Source organism: Halyomorpha halys, unplaced genomic scaffold (genome assembly GCF_000696795.3).
Source record: "Halyomorpha halys isolate HHAL.00 unplaced genomic scaffold, Hhal_1.1 Scaffold1047.1, whole genome shotgun sequence".
Taxonomy (NCBI): domain Eukaryota; kingdom Metazoa; phylum Arthropoda; class Insecta; order Hemiptera; family Pentatomidae; genus Halyomorpha; species Halyomorpha halys.
The window spans coordinates 644,565-669,475 of record NW_027113517.1 but is presented as its reverse complement, the minus strand read 5'-3'; the positions used below and the strand labels follow the sequence as shown (position 1 = coordinate 669,475).

The 24,911-nt window shown below is 29.5% G+C and overlaps 1 protein-coding gene across 1 annotated transcript; it reads left to right on the top strand.

The window, feature by feature from the left end:
- The first annotated feature begins 14,262 nt into the window (after positions 1–14,262).
- On the top strand, positions 14,263–23,277 carry LOC106688068 (leucine-rich repeat-containing protein 59). Its single transcript, XM_014432352.3, has 5 exons — positions 14,263–14,421; positions 14,493–14,552; positions 14,667–15,012; positions 18,231–18,440; positions 22,838–23,277. Exons 1-5 carry the CDS (start codon positions 14,329–14,331, stop codon positions 23,251–23,253), a joined length of 1,125 nt encoding a protein of 374 aa, XP_014287838.1. The 5' UTR covers positions 14,263–14,328; the 3' UTR covers positions 23,254–23,277.
- The last annotated feature ends 1,634 nt before the right edge of the window (positions 23,278–24,911 follow it).

The following is a 24,911-nucleotide window of genomic DNA, read 5'->3' as shown; positions in this document are numbered from 1 at the left end:
AGAACAACATAAATAAACAAAACCATATTTATTTATTTTATGCCGACGTTTCGACCTGAGTTTCAAGTCTTCATCAGGGGTTATGGCGTAGAAGGTAGTTCTGCAACTGGAAACATCCACTGCGAAACGTCGCATAAAATAAATAAATATGGTTTTGTTTATTTATGTTGTTCTTTGCCGACCGGTTCATTGACTACTAGTCAAGAAAATTATTTGGTGTATATATAAGTATATAAATAAAACTGGAATTAATGAAATGAAATCCGTTAGAAACTTTAGAGAGGTCTGATTGGATATAAAAAAGGAAGAAAAGCAGATTCTACACTCATCATTTCACACCGTGGCCATACAGACGAAATAATCAATTAAATGCCAATTTCATGAAGAAACAAAAGCACGATTTAAGCATAAAAATACACGTAACTTTTCTATCGTAAAATTATATTGCATATAACTGAACTTGGAAGTATGAATTTTGATGAAGAAAGCAGCGTATTTTTAAATGGATTAAACAATACTTGGCCGCAATGAAAAGTTATTAGTATAAACAACATGATTAATGAGTAAAATCCGTCCGAAAAATCCTCCACACCAAAGGATTTTTTTAATAATTATTTCTCAGGGAATAAAAAATAAGTTAATAAAATAATGTATTCTAAGGATTTGATTTTATGATTAATTGATAAGCAAGTACAATCAACTATGTGAAACAAGCACATGATTAGGTTTAACATTAAGGATGCACCCAGGATCAAATCTAGGGGAGAGGGCAAACCATGGTTCAGGTTGTGACATTTCAGCACGGAAAAGGCAAATGTCAAAATTTTAACCAAAGTTTTAGAGAATTATATGTAATTTCAGCAGTGCTTTAGTAGGTATTACAAATATTTGCTACAAAAAATTATTTAAGTAATATTTTGTTCACTCGTAGGGAGAGGGGGGAAGGAGCTAGTTGCTCCCTCTGCCCCTCGCCTGGTACACCCTAGTATAACTTGGAATATTGAGCTCTTTCATCCAACTTTGACGAATTTTTGGCTTACCTTACGCACAAGGGTTTATTTACGTTTACTAAACAGAAACGACCTGAGGCAAATATCCTCTCAAGTTCCGGCTGGCCCCCAGGAAGTTCACCGATCGGTTTAGCACTGATTTAACTATTAGTGGTTTATCTTAATTAAATTAAATAATTACTTAGTTCCTATTTAACCAGAGGAGGATTCGCAATTATGGGTTGTTTAACCTTTAAAATTCTCTTTTTGGATACTTTCTTCATCGTATCAAAAGTTGTCAAAAATTTATTTTTGAGACCTTTAGGAGTAATTTTCCCAGCAACGTAGTAGGCATGTTTTACATCCCTAAAGCTGGATGGTTTTAAAAATTCTTAGTTTCAGGTTTCTCAAAATTTGATTCAAACAGAACAACCATAGGGTAGAGAAATAATAAGCATTTCCTACGTTTAAATTCATTTATTAATATATTTCTTCGAGAAGTTCATTTCTTTTCGATACTATGGAGCAATGATATTAATCTTTCTCCAAGTATTATACCAAATAGGCCAATTTTGACTCGTAAAATAATTTATTCATGCAAAAAAAAAATAAAGATTTTCTTTGAAAGCAACGTGCGTGGAATACTTGATCATAAACTTAATCAGAAATTTATCCTAAATTAGGTACAGTATACTAGAGATGTTATAGAAAATTTAATAGAGCAATGAATAATGATAATAATGATTTAGTTCAGATAAATGTAATATTTAAATCCGACCATTGTTTATTCTCATAAATTATTTTTTTCTACAACGTGTTTAAAGGATCTCTATTTATAATAATCTTGAACCCATTAAACAAACTCAACTAATCAGTGACGGACTAAAATATAACAACGCGAATAAAGAAAGCAGATTGCTGATTAGTGAATCTATACAGGCCACAACAAATCGTTCGCTCCAATCCATATTAGAAAGAAGGGTCGTTGCCCTACAAAGAACGATATCAAGGTATGAAACGTCACTCACGATAAAAGCAGGAACATCGTAGAAGGGGAGAGGGAAAGATGCCATCCCCTAATAATTTGAAAACCCATAGTTTGGAAATATTTGAGGCTACATCGAACGCCTAAAATACTGTTAGAACATTGTACTCCAAGAATAACTAAAATCTAAAATGAATTGTTAATTTATCAATATGATATTAAGTAGGAACAGCAAAAAATCATAATCCAAAAGAGTTGGAAAAATTAAAATATTTCATAATGTGTGTAGATGGGAATATTAAAATATTTAAGATTTAAACATTGATGATTTAGAAGCTGGATGGTCCTTTATTTTTTTAATTTACATTTTGATTCAAATAATGAAAACTTAATTTCTAAAATATAGATTCTGTGGTCTCTTGAAGCTGTTCACTAAAATTTAATAACGACGTTTATTGAACATTCGATATTAATTTTTTCACCCCTGAAGAACAATCCCTCTGTGTGAGTGAATAAATAACAAGGATTGCAATATACAAAAATACAATCTTGGTGTATATATATATAGTTTATCGCAGATGTTAGTAATTTAAGCTGCAATTGGTTGGGGCTACTATCAAAGAAGAAAACACACCGATGAGTAAAACTTAGTGTGAGAGTAATTCTCCCTTTAACCATCTCAACAGAGTAGCCGAAAACTTAGGCATACACATTAGTTTTACTTATCAGTGTGTTGTCATCTCTGATTGTACAGCCAACCAGCTTTATAATAATACATATTATTGACGAATGGGTAATAAATGTTTGCAAATAAATTTAGTATACAGTTATTCACACAATCGGCAACAATATAAGCAAATATTTTGGAAACTGCTGACTCCTGGACTGCATTTAAAAAATGGTAAATAATAAAAAATAAAGCAATGACGATGGTTCAATACCGACACTACTAACATTCGCTGTCTATACACCTGCCTCCACCGACCCCTGCCAAAACCCAACTAAGTAGTGCATCTTTCCACTTACGTCTCGGGCTACTCCTGTGACACTAATCCGTTAATTAAGCGCTAATGGTCTTTTAAGAGAATCGTTAATTTTAACAACTTTGCATACCCAATTCAAAAGTCCCATTATTTATAGGGATAAATGTACCGAGATTATATCTTAGGTATTAAATATCCTAAGCAATATTTTTGAAAATTACTTAAATATAAAAAAATTCATTTTCAGTTACAAATTCGGCATAATACATTTTCATATTTCTATTTTTTGTTAATTACATTTTCACAGCGTTACATCAATTAGAGTAATTAATTGAGCAAATGAGAGATAAACATAGGACACTCCGACAAATCGCTGCTTTTATTGAATAGTGACACATTTGACAAAAAACAAATTATTCAAAAGTTTATTTTCAAACATAAATGTTCTAAAGATACTGTCGTAGACAGGAGTTGATTTGGCTCCTCTTATAGGCTATATCAAAGCTAGTATCAGGGTTGACAAAAATTAACAGTACAATCAATAGAATACGTCAGATACGAAATAAATTTTATTTAGACTTGATGTACCACTATTCAAGCAAAGCAGCGAGATGGTCTCTAGTCAACTATCCAGGTGTATTTCTTAATATTAGTTTTCGTTAATATCATATTATCTCTATCATTTTTATTTCTTAATAATAAATATAAATTTAATTAATTTATCAGTTTAATTTCTTTCGATGGTGAACAATAAATGAATTAACTCATAACGATAATGTATCACTTTATTGAATAACATATGTAAGAGAATTGTAGTGACATGTTGAGGAGATGACTTTGTGATAACAGGGATATTTAAATATTGATTCATTCTTAATTTAATACTATATCATTTTAATGTCAGTCCAAGTAAACCGCAATTAAGAACTCAGTATAGCTTAAAAATTGATTAAGTTTAGGCATCTTTGATTTAATATTTATCACCAACGATTCGGCAAAGGAATTTAATATCGACGGTAAGTGATTATTTAATTAATTAATTACTTTCAAAAAAATTGTGGAATTGAATGTTTATAATTTCTTTAAATATAATCAATCTGCGTTAAGCCATACTAGATAAAAAAAATTTGAAGTTTGAAAAAACGAGGACAAAAAAAATAATATATAAATAACATTACTAGAATAATTTTCTAAGTAAATGGTATCCACAGCATAATAATTACACGTCAGTCTGAAAAACCCAAGTTCAATTACACCAATCTTAATAAAGAGACGAAGTAGTCTCGTCCAGAGGGTTCCCTCAACCTTGAGGAAAAACTGAGTAGCAACATAATTTACATTTGAAACTGTATTATAATGAACCAACGCCCATTCAAAATACGAGTGCAATGTAAATATTATAACTTATGCATCTTCATTAATACTTCATCATGTATTACTATTTAATCAATACAATAAACCTCACAACCTCGCTTTATTAGGTAACTATAAATATTTATAAATTTTAGTCATAGTGACTAAGAATATATATCTCGATTCCCTCAGCATAATCCAAAAGCTGATAATTCAGTTAAATAGTGTAAATATATTTTAATATCATGTTCAATACGAAAATATAAAGAGGGATTTAATTAGAGTAATACTCCCTGCAAATAAAAAGCGTCTGTATTCAAACATTAAAATAAACAAGCACCCAATTTTTACTCCACAATTCCTTAAAACCATACAGGATTATTCATTTAAATAAGTAAAAAGTTTCGTCTAACGTTCAGGTATTAATTATATATTGCTTTTAATTTTATTTTAATATTTATTATTTATCACATTTAATTTATATATTATTTATTACATTTAATATTTATATTAATTTTACTATTAGTTATTTACATATTTTTAACGTAGTATTAATTATATTTATACTGTATATACTATAATTTACTGGTATTAATTATATAGATCAAAAAATTGATCATTCTGTCCCTTCAAAAATAAAATTTCTGTAAAACTTGTTGGAAAATGTAAAAACACTGCAAACATTTGTTATTCTTCTTCAATTGGAAAAATAAATTTTATTAGAGTAAAAAAAAAACTATACCTAAAGCTACCCTATTAAGTCTTTAAAGTTCAACTAAGATGATGCTCGAGAGTAAGACCATAAGCAAGTGGAGTTGAGTATGAGTATCGTGTACCATTGCTACTGACGAGATTTTCTTCTAATAAGTGACAAGTTTCTTCCGAAAAACGAAAACATGAAAAAAAAAAAAGTGGTCACAAAATACATGTAATAGCAATCAAGACGTGGCTGAAGAAGGGGTGGCAAAACCGATTCCATCCCTAGAGGGCGACCGCCCCCCATAGCACACAACAAAAAAATCAACAGAAATCCATAACTCGGGACGCATCCACACCCGGCTCTTGGATCCCTTCTCGGAATATATACACAATAGTCAGGGAAGCGCTAGAAATATTTGTACTAGCATACATAGCCGTTATATATATTTTTATTCTCAAAGAAAAATTAAAACTTTTCAAGTTTATGACAACATTACACTAAATCTTACACACGGGTCTACGAAAGACATAATAAAGCCCGCCAATTTTTAAAAGATTTACAGTAGTAACAATCATTAAAAATTTATAGAATCAAACAAAACAAATGGATAAAAGGACACTTTGTATTATAACTTTTCATTTAGTTATACTAAATAGATGAAACGAACATAACAGCTGTACATTGATAGAATATCACAGAGTAAAGGAAAAGAAAAACACAATCTCTTATCTTCAGGATATCTGCATCCGATTAAAAGAGATCAACTCCAAAAAGTATTATTAATGTCCAATCAAATACAAACAAAAATTTTAATAAAATTAAGAGAAGATGAGAAATACTGACCAGATGTGCCGACCAGGTGTCATGACCGGATAAGAGATAAACCAACAGACAGCACCAAGTTCACTGGCACAGGCCCCACACCATCTTTGATTCGGAGAACCCTCTCTCAGGCAAGGGCTGCCAACCTATCGGCGAGACAATCCCTCCCTACTCGGCCCGTTTCATTTCACTGGCTAATCCCGAAGATGGGCAATTTTGATTAAACAAACCTCTATAAAACAAATAATAAAACATTTTGGAGCCAAAAAACTTCTAAATTTACTATCAACTCAAAAATTGTTGAAAGTTTAGTATTGCTCTCTATTGACAGACTCAGGAAACAGCCACACCCCAGGAGGGAAACACCGATACAAAAATCAATAGATACACTGTCAAAATTTCTACTGTCTGTTCTGAAAGATATCGTATTCGATTTATATTCAAGTTATTCCAAACATCAGTACTTCTTCATTAAATTAATGTGAATACTTAATAATCAAAATAGTACTACTGTTAGTATAAATTCATTCAATTTAATTTCAGTTTTTTTTTATTCTGATAAATTGATTTTCAATTAACTCACTACCTCTAGATAAAACTTAACTTAACTTAACATAAATATTATTTTATGTTTTTAATATTTATTTAGAATCTGTAAATATGTATATGTAATCATGTTTTTTTCTTTTTCTTTTATTATTATTATAAGACACCTTATGATTTATAATTTTTCAGAGGATTTATTTTTTGTTCCTTACATTTGATGTTTCTGATTTTCATTAAAAACTTGTAAATACATACATAAATATTAATTTTGTTTCTTTTTATAATCTTTAGTTAATTTTTTTTTTCATCTTATTTCATTAGGAGTTAGTTACCTCATGATTTATGTGATATGAAAGATAGTTTTATTTTATTTCCTTTTTTTTTAATGTTGCAGTTATGTAAGCATTATTTCCTTCTTTTTTTTGCTTTGTGATTTATTACGGTCATTTTTTACCAATTTAATATTATTAGAGATATTTTATAATGTTTTATAATTTCATTATTTTTATTTTTTTTCAATTTTGTAATTTACTCAATAAAAATAAAACCCCTTTTTGAAGAATGATGTGTTATTTCAAAGGGACCTGTCACAGAATAAATAAAGAATATTACTATTATTACAACTTGCTATGAACTAACAGTTTCCAGTGTTGTTATTGATTTATACTGATCCATAATTAAGTAATTATATTTATTTTTCTGAGAGTGGCTTAATTTTGTTAAATCTTGGAATTGAAAATATTTTGAATGCACAAGATTAGTAGTTTTCAACTATGTTAATAGCCTTCAGTATACTTTTCAAAGTTTCATTGTATACAAAACTAGACAATTTTTTTATGAGATGATGATTAGATAACTATCCAATAAAACTATTTGAATACTACACAAAACTAAACAGTTATATACTATAATTTTATCTAATTATGCCCACTACCCTCACCATCTCCTTAGATTAATTACTACTGTCCATTACTCAACAATTTAAAGATTTTTTATGACTTTAATTAATTGAGAAATATTGGCTGTCAATACTAGTTTTTCAATGGAATTACACTCCATTACACAGAAAAAAATTAATGATTTTCAATTTTTTTTTCTACCCACTTTTATACAGCTTTAAACATTCTGTGTATAGGTGTTACAAAAAGTATTATCAGGTTTGAAAGAATTAATTAATAAACATGACTTGGTTTTTACAGAAATCTATAACTTATTTATAATGATGTGGATGTAGCTGACCGTAGATAAATACAAGAAAAAATTAAGTCAGAAGATGTAGTCAGTGAAAATATTTCAAATAAGTAAAACTTATTTTACTTTTCCCCCTCCCACTCTCTAACTAAATACTCCTTTAAAAACTTATTTATTATAAATACTTATTAGTTTTTTGTTTTTTTAACTACATGTCTATACTCTAGTTCAATGCACAATTGGGACATTCAAATAAATTAGTAAAAATATTAAATTTATTTATTCAAAAATGTAACTAATATTTAAGAAAAAACAAATTATCCAAATAGGCCCTTTCTAGTCTATCTATGTACAGTAATTATAAATTAATGTGTTTTATCTATTCAAGTATTTATGTTCTAATGATTCTAAAGAGCTTGTTTTCGGTACTAGGCCAAGTTTAGTGATTTATTGTTTGTGTGTTTTTCTGGTTTATTTTCAAGGTTTTATACCAGTTTATTTACTGATCTGATGTAAGGACCACAGTATACGTCTGAAAGTGTAAACATGTCCATCTTCATTGTGTGTCAGCTCGTGGATCATTAAAAAATTCCAGATTTTTTAAATTTTGTTAATTTGTTCTGTAATTGTGGTCAAATCCCAATCTGTCCTATCAGCAAATTACCTATATTTGAGTAAATGGAGTGATTTTTTAAAACACTTATTCATTTATGTGCAGATAGCTCACTATCTGGCAAAATTCCCAATGAAAAATGATCATGATCATGTGACATGTCAAACAGATAATAAATAATAAATATGATAACCAAAATGATCAATAAAGTACAGTATTTTCAAACTAAATCCTTAGTTAAGTTTTTATCAGTTGCTTGATGTCAGATGCAGAAAATGTCTGTCCAATATATTTTTTTTTTAATTTATTGGAAAAATTTTAGAAAAAAAGTCAGTAAAGTAGGCCTTGTTAGTGATTATGCCAAGCTAAAAATGTAATTTGATAAACCAAATATTGCACCCAAACCTTTCCAAATTACAAAAGAACATAAATAGAACTATTAAACAAATTAACTTTCTGTATTATAAAATAATAATTCAAGAATGAAAACATTAATAAAACCAAGATTGATACTTTAATTAGTCATGATATGTATCATTAGCTATTATACTCAATGCATCATTCCTTTCATCTAGTGGGAAGCTTTTGAAGTCTCTCCTCATAATTCATTTGAATTTGATATCATAATCATAATGAGAAAACTTCATCATCATTTAATTATATATTACATTTTTTTGTCAGGGAATAACTGTATACCAATTGAGCCTTTATCTTACTACACCACCATCATTATCTTGTGTTACAATTTTTTCTTATATTTATATAATTTATATTTTAATATTGTTTCATGGTAAAACTTGCGTCAAGCAAACTGAAGTTATCATTCTCTGACCAATAATTTGATCTCCTAATTCTTAATTAGATTTAGCAGTACAAATCCTAAAAAAATATTTTATTTTACATGGATAATGAAATGTTGATTTGCCATCTAATTACAACATGAATTCCAGTTCCAAATACATATGCTAAATTAAACTAAGATGGAGAAAGGAAATTACCCTATTTTAAAGTTTCTCCACCGTATGTGACAAATGGCCTCATCAACGTTTTGTACAGGATGAACTTGGTGGTACTACTAACAAGTCTGCTTTTAATTAGCCTTATAATGGAGACATAAGCTCTATTTCCAGCAGCAATTCTGCTTTTAACTTCTTCTTCTTCATCCTGGTTCTCATTGATAATAGAGCTAAGGTAAGTAAAACTTCTTACCACTTCGAAATTATAGGGGCCCATTTTCAGGCAACTCATCCTCTGGTCCAGAGGCTTCTTACCCAACAGCATAATCTTTGTTTTTTCCTCATTAATATGCAGGCCATATCCTTTTCGCTTCGAAAGCAGTCCTAATGCTCTGCAGGGATCTACTGATGATGACATCGTCTGCATAGACCAGAACTTGGGTCATCTTTGTGAATAGTGTTCCTTCCTGACTTATTCCTGCTCTATTTATGATTGCTTGTAGAGCGATATTAAACAGGAGAGGGGCTATTGGGTCACCCTGTCTTAGGCCACATTCCACTTCAAAAGACTCTGATAATCCACAGGATTTTACTTGGCAGGTTGTGCTCACCATTGTGTATTTTACTAATCATGTGAGTTTACTAGGAAGCCCCCGTTCACGCATAGCCACTATGAGCTCACTCCTTATGATTGTATCGTAGGCAGCCCAAAAGTCAATAAATAGCTTCCAAGCTGTCTGCTGATGTTCCTTCATCTTCTCAGAGATTTGCCTCAGGGCAAAGATTTGATCAATAGTAGACCTATTGGGCCGGAACCCACCTTGATAATCACCCAGTTTCTGTTCAACATACGGAAGGAGCCTATTATACAGGGATATGGAAAAAAATTTATATGCAGTGTTAAGCAAACTAATCCCTCGATAGTTGCTGCATATCATTGAATCCCCCTTCTTCTTGTATATAGGCACTACTACTGCCTCATTCCACTCCTTGGGTAAGGTTTCCTCTTCCCATATCTGAGCTATCAGGTCCTGTAGCTCCCTGGCGACTTTGTGATGCCCTGCTTTAAACAATTCTGCTGGGAGTCCATCATTACCGGGTGATTTATTATTTTTAAGTTTAGACAAGATGTCTTCGATGTCCTCTACATCGGGTGGAATGGCTTCCAAATCTTCATCATTAATACCAACTGGTGATTGTACACAATTTTCTAGACAATTCTCTGCTTCTCTCGGGTTCAATAGGCTCTTGAAATATTGCCACCACCTTTCTTGCACTTCTCCTTCAAGCATAAGCATGTTTCCATGGTCGTCTTTGATTAGGTTGGCTCTCCTAATCGGTCCACACTTAATGTTATTCACCATTTTGTGGAACTTGCGGGACTCATTTCTACTTCTTGAGTTTTCAATTCCCCCAATTTGTTTCCTTAATGCTTCCCTCTTCTTGCTTCTAACTAATCTCTTCGTGTGCATCCTGGCATCTTTGTACTCCTTGTAACTGAGTTGTGTCTTTTGAATAATCCACATTAATCTTTTTTCATTCCGCTTCTGGATTGCCTGTACACATTCTTCGTCAAACCAATAGTTATGAGGATGTCTTGTTTTTTCTCCAATCATTTCTTTAGCAGTCTGGGCCAGTCCTACCTTGATATACCTCCACCTGCTTTCACTTGTTGCCGTAGCTTCATTAACTGTTTCGCTAATGACGATCTCATGAAACTTCTCAGAAAACTTAGTTACTATTTCTTCTGTCTTTAGGCCTTCTGTGTTCCACTGCTCGTTGTTTTGCTGTGTTGCTGATTTGTTGTTTCTTTGCAGTACATTTTATTCTTTGATGGAGTTTCATCATAATGAGGTAATGATCCGTGTTAACATCATACCCTCTATATGATCTTATATCATTTATACAGTTAAAGTTTTTGGAGGATACCAGCACGTGATCAATTTGACTTGCTGTAGTGCCATCCGGAGAGTGCCATGTTTCTTTATGAGGGAACATTTTTATGAGGGAACGTAGTGCTCATAACAGCCATAGATTTCGACGTTGCAAAGCTTTCCATTCTGTACCCATTGTCATTAGTTCTACAGTGTAAGCTATCGACTCCTATGGAGGGGCTCAGCTCCTTTTCCTTACCAATCTGTGCGTTAAAGTCTCCCAACACTATTTTCATATCGTAACTGAGACAAGTACTATATGCTTCTTCCAGTTGCTCATAAAAAAAATCTATTCACTCTAAATTTACCGAACACTCCTTATCCTTAGACTTTAATATAGATTCCATTATAGTTACTATATCCAACCATGACAGAAGTTTCCTCTCAGAATCCATTTACAATTCCATAAATAAAAAACTCTGCACTATTACTAAATATTAAAATATGAATAGCTCTTCCCTACCTTCTTTTTCACACTTTTGTTATTTTTTTTTTTCATGATTATCATAAACAATTCCTAAAAATTTGTTATTGATATTCCATTCTGATTTTATGCTTAAGTCATTCCTTTGATTCTGACATAAATCCCATTCTCCAACACGACTAAACTAAGACTCCTCTCTGAATCTATTTATTTTTCTGTAAAAAACGAAACTTGTCACTAATCTATTCCTAAATTTCAAATTTATACAATATTAATATCCTTCATCCACCACTCAAACAAAGGATCTTGGTATGGTTCTTCTATATTAGATTCAACTTCCTAATATTTTGTAGTTAAAGTAGGGAATCATTAACCAAGTTGGGCCCCTGACACTTTATATTATGGGAGCCCTCCTCATTAGTGAATTTATTTTCAGATCAACTTTGAGTGATCTGAAAAAAAAACAAAAAAAAACCTGTACTTGTTTTGGATGTTGAGCGAGATACGGACGAACTAAGAGGACAAATAAAATTGTATTGGGCTGCGAGAAGGAAAATGACGTAATAGCCCACTTCCTGTGGCGTAGGGAAAAAAAAAAAAAAAAAAAAAAAAAAATATAATATGGTTATGATACCCTTCACCCTTTCCCCCAATATTTCTTAAATGCCAGCCATACAATTATATATTGCAAAATAATTTGAATATAGAGTAAAATTTATAAAGTTTATCTTCATCAGAGCAGTAGTTCCTGTTATATCACACTCAAATATATCTAACCACAAAATGTTGATTTATAATTATTTGAAGATAAAAATTTTGGTTTTTGAAAAATTATTACATATCAGAAACTATTGATCACAAAGAGCTCTATTAAGAATCAAATTTACTCTGCATTAAAAAAGGTTTTAATATTTTTCTTATAGTAGGTGGTATTTTTAAATATATTAAGCACTGAATGAAATATGAAAGGTTTTTTCTCAAATAAAATGAATTATCAATAAATGAACATCCAGTAGTATTTGAATTTTCAAGCACATTCCCTATACCTGTAATACATTCTAAATAAAAATTTGATTATTTTCTGGCAGAATATATATCAAATTTTTTGTTTTTTGGAAAATGATTAAACTTTTCATTTGTTGGCTGCCATTTTTTAAAAATGACTGGCTTCAGGACAGATAGGTTAAAGATAAGAGAGGAGCACATATGAAAAACTGAAATTAATAAAATTATAATATGATAAAGTTAATAGATAATAAATTAAAAACAGAAGATAATATTAAGGAGTAAATACAGGATGTGCAATACAAAAAATGAACAGAGCTTGTGAAATCACAAGAATACAGAAAATAAGCAAGGAAAATGGGGGTAAATGAGTTTTTGGGGCAAGAGTTTAATAGATTTCTTAAGCATAGTTATTGTTATCTTACAGGCTGAGTTGCAAAGGAAAACCAGCCAAATGTCTTCCATTTGAATAACCAACCATTGGAAAAGTAGAAATGTTGATCTTTGTATATGTTGGATATTATTTTCCCTCCTGTTTTTGACATTATGTAGAGATGGTTGTTATTAAAACTACTGACCGTAATTCATCAAAGCTGTTGCTGTTTTCCATTTTATTTAAATTGTTGCTATATAGAGTTATTTTATGGAATCAGAATTAATATCATAATATCTTGAAATCACTGATGTGTAAACTGCACATATCCCTTAAAGCTTTTTGTGTTCTAATAAGAGGAATGGGAAAATAAGAGTAAGTGCAGAGCTTTATAGTCTTAATGTTTTCTGAATGTAAATAAGTACAGTTTGTTTAATGGAATAGAAACAAATTCCCTCTATTTCTTAACGATCTTGATAACAAATTGCAGTTTTACTATTCATTTAAACTGGGTAATGTATGCTTCTGTAACTCCATTCACCTTAACAGTAAAGAATATATAACATAGTAGGTACTCAGTAAAATTTTTACGAATTTAAAATCTCATTACTGTTTTGATATTCTGAGAGAAAAGGTTTCAAGCTCTTGCCATCAAAACCATTCAATTTAAACACGAGAAGAACGAAAGTCATTTACGTTTTTACTTAATTTTTTTAAACATAAGTGCGTACTAGCGACTACATTGGGACTTTGAAATATTTTTATTATAAAATGAACCAACTAATTTTCAAGCTGCAAGAAAGCAATAATATTGTATATTTATTGAAAAAGTTTCAAATTTCCATCTTCAACATTGAATTTTCAATACTCAACCGAAGGCAATCTTTTAAAATCTTAGTCTGCACTTTCCCCGACTTACATAAATTTAATCATCATTTAATCATTTAATAATGAAATATGAATAAGGATAAAAAAGTCTTCAAAATTCATATAATCTTTATTTTTTCATCGTATTGAAGATATAGATTCATTATTATATCTGATTCCATTATATCATATTTCTTTTATTGTTTTTGCTTTATCTATGTTCTACTTCAATTTTTAACAAGTTATCAGTTTTTACTTTTGCAATTTTTGACAAATTGTCAATTTATAATGTTTTCAGTTTTTGATAAAATGTCAATTTTGGGCGTTTTCAGTTCTTGACAAGTAATTTTTTTATAATGGACCAATATGTGGGGATCTATCTACTTGAATATTGTAACCTGAATTAGATTTTTAATTTATATCTTACTAGAAATTAAAATGAAACAAAATATACAAGTAAAATCAGTCCAGTTTTAAAAACACTTTCAAAATAATCGATACACACACCTTACTATCGATGTTGACTGTAGTCCACTCAAACTATGATAGCCGGTGAGTAGTGTTTACGTGTAAGTGGGGCGTTAAGGATGGCAAGAAAGTTGAATTTAAAAGATTATATTTCGGATGATACACTGGATCTTAGTGTCAACGATTTACAAGAAGTCCCCGTTAAAGAGATTGTAAATGTTAAAAGTTTTATTGAACCAACGTTTCAATTTATTATGATATTCATTTTCATGTTTTATTGCAGGCAGCTTTCCCTAAAGTAACTAGTTTGGATTTATCGAACAACAAATTAACGACACTAAGTGTAAGTTTTTGTAATAAATAAAGTAGTTAGAAATAAAATGAATGAGGAGCGAAAATTCATAGACATCTCAAGATTTGTGTTTTCATTTGCTACTTACACATTATTTTCTTTCAGAAATCATTTGCCACATCTCTTACACATTTGGTCAAACTCGATCTTGCAAGAAATGAACTACGAGAACTTCCGAAAAATTTTGGTTGTCTTGTTAATTTGAAACATTTAGACCTGTATAAAAACAAGATTGAAACTTTGCCATTGAGTTTTGCCAATCTTAAAAATCTTCGATGGCTGGATATGAAGGATAATCCTCTAGAACCTCATTGGCAACATTTTGTTGGGCCATGTTTAAATGCTCAGGATTGTAAAGCAGCTGCTAAAAACGTTGTTAATATTGCTGGTATGATGAATGAAGAAATCAGTACAGAGGTTTTAAAGACCCAAGCAAAACAAAAACAAATAGGTAATAAACATTTTATTGGCAATTTTCCATAACCATTATAATTATATGAAATTACATCCCGCTATTCACTTTTATAAAAATATCTGCCCTGCAGTGATAAGGGCTTTCCAAATAGCCATGAAAATTAAAGCAAATGCAGTTTTAACTTATGCTTAGTTCTTAAAAAAATTAAATAAAAAATTATTTAATATTGCTAATTTAAATGTATTAAACATATTTAATATTAATAATTTAATATACTACTCTGGTTTTATATGGTTGACCTCTTACATAAGATAGATACCTCTCTTTTAATTATCAGATACATATTTAAATGATGTTTCCTCTATTATTATTTTAGGTTTTATCTATAAAACCTCATGATTTTACTAGAACATCTAAATGGAAATGCTTGTTTTTTATTTATGCTGGGATCAACCAATAATTATTTTATTGTTGTTGGTATTATTTTTACTCACTTATTGTTATATATTTGGGTGTGTGGATTTATATGTGTATACATTAACGTGAAGAAATCTAGCAGTAAACCAGTTCCTCTTACAAAAAAAATATATATTAGTTATTATTATTATTTTTATCTAAAGAGCTAGAATGCTATTCTAGCAAATTCCACCTTAAATCAAATCCTGTTATATGTATATTTATTTATAACAAGATTGTCTGATTTGTGGTTAGACTTCCAATAATGTGGAAAATTTCAGATATCTCGGGTCAATTGTCACAGGGAACAATAGCATTGAATAAGAATTAAAGCTATAATAGCAACTGATCATAGGTGTGTTTGCCAACATTCCAGAAGGTACTCTAATTTTGTAATATCTCTTATAAAGTCAAGTTAAAGGTTTATTAGACTATCATCAGGCCTGTGGTGATTACTGACCATTACCCGAACTCCAGCATAATTATTTACAATAAGTCTTTGGGGGAGGATTGTAGGGGAGGGTAATGCTAGATAGAGATTGTGCTTGGGGATTAGGATAATGAATAAGTTTCTCATGGAATGTGGTGAAGTTGGATTTAATAAGGTCTGAAACAAATGCAATATTAAGGTCTTGACATAGGGTATTGTTGGTTACATACTAAGGAGTATTGACTATTGTTCAAAGGACCATAGACTGAAAGGATTGAATGCGTTTAATGTTAAAGTTTTTAGCTTTCCCCCACAGGTCTATCCCATAATTCTAGATAGGTTTTATTATTATTCTATGCTGCAAAAGATCGTCCAGACTCCAACATGGAAGAAGCAGAAACCTCTGGCTCTTCACAAACTACTTGATGTTCCAATGATCCTGGACTTTATCAGGAGACATAGTAAATTTCTGGACTCGCTAAAACATCAAACTAACCCACTATTCCTCTTCCCTCCCTCTCTTGAGGAAAGTAAAATATTGAGTCAATTCAATTATATCACTGCAAATTAGCTCATTAATTATGGCAATCTTTCCCAGTTGGATTTGCCCCACTAATATTCCCAGGGAGTGACGGTCCTGTATCACATTTGAATTATTTGCTTAAAATGTAAAGAGGAAACTTTAAGATAGTTAAATAGAGCAATATTTAAAAAGTGCCTGAAATTAGAAAACAGCTTGAAACCCACCACTCCCGTTCTCCGTGATAGCCTTACTTATCTAACTTTTAAAAAAGATAATTATCGCGAGTAACTAAAATAAGGCAATCCTTCCCGGGCAGACCCGCCGAACTAAGACCCCCAGAGAGCAACGGTCCTTTATCACTTTTCTAATATTTACTTAAAATGGGAAGAGGAGACTTACGATAGTTAATTATTTAAAAAGTGTCTGAAATTGAAAAACGGCATGAACTTTGCAACCAGTGCTCCCACCAGTGTACATATGTGTAGATTTAGGCCTTTAAGTTCATTAAGACATACCATTGGTGTGTCCCATCACCAAATAATATCACATTATATAACCCTGATTATATACTTCAGAACATTGACCTCCACATTTGTTTTAAAATGAAACCCAGTATCGGAGAAAAACAAATTCTCAACAAACAGCATATGTTTTGTTATAATTAATGACCAACAATAATTTCAAACAGGGGCTTTAAAAAAAAAAAAATCAAAGAAACAAAAAAATTATTTTCATGGTTGTTCAGCTGCTTAGTAAGTGATATTTAGTCTTACTTACCTGTATTTGAAATATGTACTATTAAGGGAAAGTGTTGTGATAGTGAAAAATTTTTGAATCCGAATTTTCAACTTTAAGGTTCTCAAGTATAACTAACCAGGTCCCATGGAGTGGGTCTCTATATTTGTATGTGAAAATAAATTAAAATTATATATGTGATGAAGATACATACCTGAGATGTTACAGCAATATTTTTATTTTGCATAATCAACTTAACGGAAGGGCCATTGTATATAACTATTGTAATTTTTTTTTCTGTTTTCTCCAAAACTGGTCTAACGATTTTAATTTAACTTTTCATATCAATCTAAAATTAAGTGGTCAATAACATCAGCTTGTTTTTATGCTGATTGAAATATTATAATTTGAGATAAAGGCTCAATTTTCAAAAACTTTTCCTCTAAAATATCTGTAGTTTTGTTTATTTGAATTAATTAACCATCTTCTATTGGTAGCAGTAATACAAATGGATAAATATAAAATATGAAAAGATTTGATAATTAATCAACAATGAAAATTAATGTTTATCCGTTTCCATGATTATTATAACAATAGTCAGATTTAACTTTCACTTATAATCCAAATCATATTATTTGGACTGTCTTTGAGTAGTTTTTGGATATAAACTCATATCATATACATAATACAGGAAAGTTGTATTGTCCGTGAATCAGCGCCTTTTTTTTCTTTTCAGCACCTTTTGTCATTTTTCACCAGCAGCATCTTGGTTTGAATCCATTTCAATTAATTTAGTACCTCTTCAATTTTTTTAATAATTTCTCAATGCTTTAAAATTAAGTAGTGTTGTGCTTCACTTTTTCTATTAACAATGGTAATATCTTTAGGCTTCTTCACAAAATCTAGAAGTAATTATCAATTATAAATATAATTTTAAAAGTATCTCAGTTAACTTCGGGCGATTCATTTTGAAAGTTAGCTGTAAGGAAATGATCATCTGTATCATTTAAAGCATTGGTATTGGTGAAGTATCCTTGACCATAGATATAATTCAGATAATAATGTAAACTCAGTAATAATAAGTTTTAGTTAATATCATTTTCTCTACAGAGGAAAATGAAATGAAAGAACAAGCTAAAAAAAAGGAAAAGCAGAAAGAGAAGAAGAAAAGAAAAAATGCTGCTAAACTCGCTGAAGTTAGTCCCAAAGATGTTATTGAAAATGGTTCAGTTTCTGAAGTTGAAACTTTTAAGCCAGAAATTGAAGAACTTAATGAACTTCATGTCAAAAATAATACTCAAAGTACTGTTGGAGGAAAATGTAAGTATATATAATTCACATTATTAAAAAATTCAAATCAAAATAAAGCATTTAGTATCTCCGATTGCAGTTAATAGCTGACTAGATCAAATTTAATACATTTTATTTTATATATAGGAAGATGGTCAGGGTTGTGGTCAAAGGAGAAACAAAAATAGTTTATAACTAATTATTTTCCGACGTTTCGCCCCACTTTGTAGGGCTTCATCAGGGCTAAAAAGATACAAAATGATACAATGATAAGAATAAAAATACAATGATAAGAATAAAAATACAATGATAAGAATAAAAATACAATGATAAGAATAAAAATACAAAGATAAGATACAATGATAAGAATAAAAATAAGTAACAATGGCAAGAGTAAAAATTTTTATAAAAATACGTAAAATATACAGTTAAAAAATACAGGAGATGTACATTTTTCTTTGCTTTTCTCTTATTTCCTTTCTTTGCTCATTTATTATCATTTTATATGCTTTATTATTATTTATTTATGTATAATTATTATTTTTTCATGACGTTTATTTAATCTCTTTTTTTTTTTCTTCCCCATATTGTTTTTGTTATATGTACATCTGTATTTTTTAACTGTATATTTTACGTATTTTTATATAAAAAATTTTTACTCTTGCCACTGTTACTTATTTTTATTCTTATCATTGTATCTTATCTTTGTATTTTTATTCTTATCACTGTATCATTTTGTATCTTTTTAGCCCTGATGAAGCCCTACAAAGTGGGGCAAAAGGTCGGAAAATAAATAGTTGTAAACTATTTTTGTTTCTCCTTTGACCGCAACCCTGACCATCTTCCTATACATCAATTTTTACAGTCAACTATATATATACATTTTATTTTATATATTTTTTTTTATGAATATTTCATTTTTTTTTATTGGGATTCTTTGGATGTGTGGTTCAATTAATTTTATCTATGTTTTGTAATTCCTCTCCTACCTCTTTACTCCAGTAAAAATAGATTAAAATTGTACTGTACCTAAAAGTAAACGTAAATTAATTTCTGACTACAGATTCTTATGTAAAAATGTTTGAAAAACACGATAATAAAAGTTTACCACCCCATGGGGCTATCCCTAATATGGCAGATTTTTTAAAATGGTCACCATATATTTTTAGGTTTAATATCAACCTTAAACCTCTTAAAGTATTTTAATTAGCTGAAATATCATTATAAATTACTTTTTAGTACATTTAACAAGCTTTGATTTAAGCCCTAATACAGCTATTCATGTTCTATAATTCACAAGATAAAGTTTTTCTATTACTAATACTTTTTTTCGTATAACGAGAAATCATCATTTTGTGATTTTAGTTTTGTAAAAATTATAAAAACTACTATTCTTCAGAAATTATTCATCATAAACTACTTTATGGTACATTCAATGTACTTTGAATAAAGTATCAATGAATCTCTTTACTTAAAATATTTTCTATGATTCAGTTTTCCCAACACCAATATTTTTTTCCTGCAAAATGAAACAAGGATTCAACATTTTGTAAATTTATTTTAGTGAATATCATTATTGAAATGTTCCTCTGTTGATCCTGTTGAATATATTTCTCTTACTGAAATGATCATTATTAACTACCTTATGGTGCAGTGTCCTTATAAAGATGCCATTTTCCATACTTTCCTTATATGTATAGGTTATGGATATGTATTGGAAAAGGATACATTTTACTTTTTGAATTATATACAAATTAAATTTTAATTCTTCATTACTGCTTTTTCTCGAGAATTCACATGATGTATGAAAAGTTAAGGGGCTTAAGTAGAATACGAAGCAAGTTGCATCAAAATTATCAGACCTGTTTTGGCAGCAGCAAATATTTAAAGTAAGAATGAAATGAGTATATTACATTTTTATGGAAATTATGATAACAGACCATCTGAAATTGAGGATAATAGGGTCAATATAGAACGAAATAGCAACCGCAGTATAGAACAATATTGCTTTTAATATTAGTAATGTAGTTATTTTTATTACAAGTTTCTCTTTATCGATAGTACTAATTTTATTAATTTCATTAAGGGTATTATGTATTCTATTATACCACCATTCATATGGCAATCTGAAATTGAAATATCTGGGATAATATCAAACAAAATGACAATGGAAACAAAATAATTCATTACTATGTAATGTACTGTTTAGCTGGACTTACAGATAAAATAAAAATTACATTCAAAACATATGACCATAATAACCTAAAATTGGTGGGGCTATATAATAACAAGTTAGGAAATTTCTTGAATAATATGAAGGATAAAATTGAAAAAATTACTAATAAATTGTAATTTATTAAATAAATTGTAAAAGCATCTGTATCAGCGATATATATATTTGTAATCGAAATGACTTCTATTATTTTCCTATTTTTTGTATAGTTCACAGTACCTATTATTTGGGTTGGATAGAAATCAAAATTATGTTTGAGTTTTATACTTTATTTATATATATTATATATATATTCCTATTTTAAAATAACCCATTGAACAGGAAATTAATTTCGAGACAGATACAAACAATTTAAGTAGAAATTACACAGACATTGATAAATTAAAATTATAAAATAACCACCATAATAAATATATAAATATATATATATATATATATATATTACCATAGAAATTATAATTATTACATAATAGCACAATTAGACTGATGAACCATATTATAGAATTAAAACAGAACTAACTGAAATTTTTTCATTATAATAAATGAATAGAGGTATGAATTATATAAGCATGGAGGTACACATCAGATATCAGTTTTATCCTTATCAAAGTTCAAGTGACAGTGGAGATAAAGATGGACTCTCCATATTTTAAATATTTTAGTGAAAATGTAAACATTTGAGACAACATTTATACCATTTGAATTAAAATTGAACAACTATATAGGGAGAGAGAGAGAGAGAAAGAGAGAGAGATCTATTATTACATATTGAATTAAATAGAAGGCAACAATGAGAGGTACTTATTTTAATCATATTGAAGGTTATAAGGTGTATGATCAGTATGCTAAATAAATTATATTTTTTATAAAATTTGCAGTGTATGGGTGACTACCCCATTACATTGTTTAGGATTGATTTTAAATAGAAATAGATGTTTTTCACCACCACTAACTAAATGATATTTGCCCAAATATATTCACACAATGATGTTCCTCAATGTTTGGTAAGAAATATTGGTGTGTATTTCAACTATATCCTGAAAAATATAGAATGTAAATTAGGACCCAAATTCTAGCAAATCTTTACTTTAAAAAAGGCTTGAATGCCTTATTTTGTTTGGTTGGTAGTTTTCAAGATATTAACCACTTGATGAGAAATAAGCTAACAATTTAGTTTTTTCTTCAATAAAATGAACTTCCTGTGGTGTGCTCTTGAAATAGTTCAATATCTATTTTTTAAGGACATGTACTGTTCCTGTTGTTAATTCCAGGTTAGAAATGAATTAATTTCTTGTAGAAAATATGCAATATTATACAAAAAACATAATTTTTATATGAGAGCACAGAAAAAAAAAATTAAAGTGGAAAATTTTAATAGGTTAACTTTTTGCTTTAAGATGTAAGAAATTCAAAAAAGTAAAATTTGAAATTGTTTTATTGTAAATGGGTTTCTAGGTACAAATCTGAAAGCACTAGCACTGGACACCATAGTTGGGTAAAAATTGGTTTACTTTCAAATTCTGAATTATGTACCTCCATACACTTATTTGTTCTGTACCAAAATTTGCACAATTTAATCCTTTCCTCAGGGAAGAGTAAACTTTTAACTGTCGTCTTTTTCAAACTGTTTTACATCAGAATCTATTGAAATAAATTACTTTACAATTACTTTTAGGTTAATTTGCACTTTTACTTGACTAATTTAGAGGACACTACTGACATTACCTTTATTTCCTCTTTACATATATCTTATTATATTTTTCACGATCAAGTCAAATTTTAATCATACACTTTGTATACAATTAAAATATTATTTTTAGTATCGCTGCTTTGCTTGAATAGTGACACATCTGACAAAAAAAGGTTTTGATTTTATTTAGAATTCAATATATTGCAAAGATATACATACACTGTGATTACTTTCTTTACTAAAGTTGTTTCAAGGAATTTTCTTTTTACAAATTAACTCCAGTCCACGGTACTATCTATGGAATACTTCAAACACAAAATAAAAAAAGCAAAGCAGAGGTATATAGATGATTGACTGTATGTGAATTTGAAGATGTTCAGTCAGGACTATGGCCAAGAAGAAATAAAATATAGTACTCAATTATTTGATAGCCCTGACCATCACTTTCAATAATATTATCTTATTGATATTTTGTAATTCTTACATTTTTATTTATATTTTCAGTGAGGAAAGTCATCTCCGGCTTGGTTTGGTCAGTGATATACTGTTTGGTTGTGTTTACATTAGCATTGCTGTTATTGAAGCTGGTAAATGAACCGACACATAATAGAATAATGCATAGGTTGAATAAATATGCTCACTCAGCAGTAGCTCATTTACCAGGATCTTTCCGCCTTGGTTGGCATAAATTCAGTAACAGGTTACTTAACAATATCAAATATGTTTCCCAATACACTGTTACATTCTGGAAAATGTTATATAAATCATTTTTAAATGGATATGCATTTTTAATTAGTGATCCAAGTGTAGATGTATGGCTAAATATGGTTATACATAGTTTTTTAACATTGTATATTAGAATTTGTGAATTGTTGGGTATGTTTTTCAGTACTGTTGTTACATTAATACCAATCAGTTAAATAAAAAATTTCATATTTTGATAATTTTTTCAAAATATTCTTTTTCATTAACCATGTTTTCATTCCTGTATTATTTTTAATCCTGATAAAACATTCGTTTTTCTCAAATAGATGGATCTGTTGAAGTGAAACATAAATGATAAATAGGCTTCTAGTTGCTGTTGATAGAGGTGAGGGTGCAAATGTGGAAACTCATTTTTCCATCAGCAATAATTTTTTTCTTGGAGACGGTTCCAAAATAAAAATTATTTTTCATTTCATTTTCGAGGGTATTATCTTGAGGTACACTAGCAGACTGAAAAGAGGGATAAATAGATGCTATAGTGATTTACTTAGAATGATCTGCCAGTGAGATAGGAACCTAGAGTGAGAAAGTGTTAAAGGCCGTTGTAGGTAAGAGAGTTGAAGTATCACCTTGGCAACCTTATGTTTGCTACCCCTGTTTTTGTAATGGTTACTGGGCAGATTTCCAGTTCAGTTCTGTGTTATACAATTTTAAGAAAGGTTTTTACTTTCCTATTTAGTTCAAAATGTCAAGAAAACAAAACGTGATAGTATACCATAAGTATGATCATAAATACAAATAATATTAATTTTTTTGCTAATTATTTCCCCTTTTTATATTGTACATACATATTTGTATTATCTTTAATATATACATTAATAAATAAAAATATGGTCCGGGTGCGATCGAAAAAACTCAAATAGTAATGACTATTTTTATTTGAGCCAACATTTCGCCGCACGTTGCAGGGCTTCGTTTGGGCTAAAAAAGATTAACATAAATAAAAAATAAATGGAAAATTACGAGGGTATACAATGAAACATAAAAATTAAATAAGAAAAATAAAAAGTTACTAACAACAAATGAAAACAGTAGTAACTGATAAAAAGAAGAAATATAAAATGAAGTACAAACTAAGAAATGAAAAGGGGGGATAAGAATAAAATCAAGAAAAAAGGAAGAAAATAATTTTGACAGAAGCCAAGAGTGTGTGAACCGTACTGGGAGGAGTGGGGATGGCAGTTAAGTACATTACATTTGAAAATAATTTTAAAGTAAACAGTATAAGAAATTAAGAGAGTATTAAAATTAGGTAAACAGTAAATGATAATATGCATAATAGGGGAGGAGAAAAAATATTTAACAAAAAAAAAAATGTACACAGATAGAAAACTTAGAAGAAATAAAGTTAAAATAATGAATACAATAAATATAAATGATAAAGAAAGACAATATACCAAATGAATAGGAATACAGAGGTATGTAAAATTATATAATAGAAAAATGAATAATCAAGTAATTAATGTAAGTATAATTAAGCTGGTAACACATAAATATAACTTAAAATTAAGATACATAAATATAAAAGAAAAAGGAAGGACTGTAACTATAAAATATAATTAAAGTAAGTATGGGATGAGAATTTAGAAAATAAAAATAGAACAAAAGGCATGACAGGAAAGTTGGCTTCTGAAATGCAGAATGTAGAGAAAAGAAGTATTATCAGGATTTTGTAAGGTTCAAAATGTATGTCAGAGAGATGCAGTCTTTGTTGACTTTATGATTGACAGAATTCTCCGTTAAATTTATGTGAATGGACTCTGAGATGAGATGTTTGGTGTGGTTGGGGACAGTGGCAAGAATGGAAGGATTG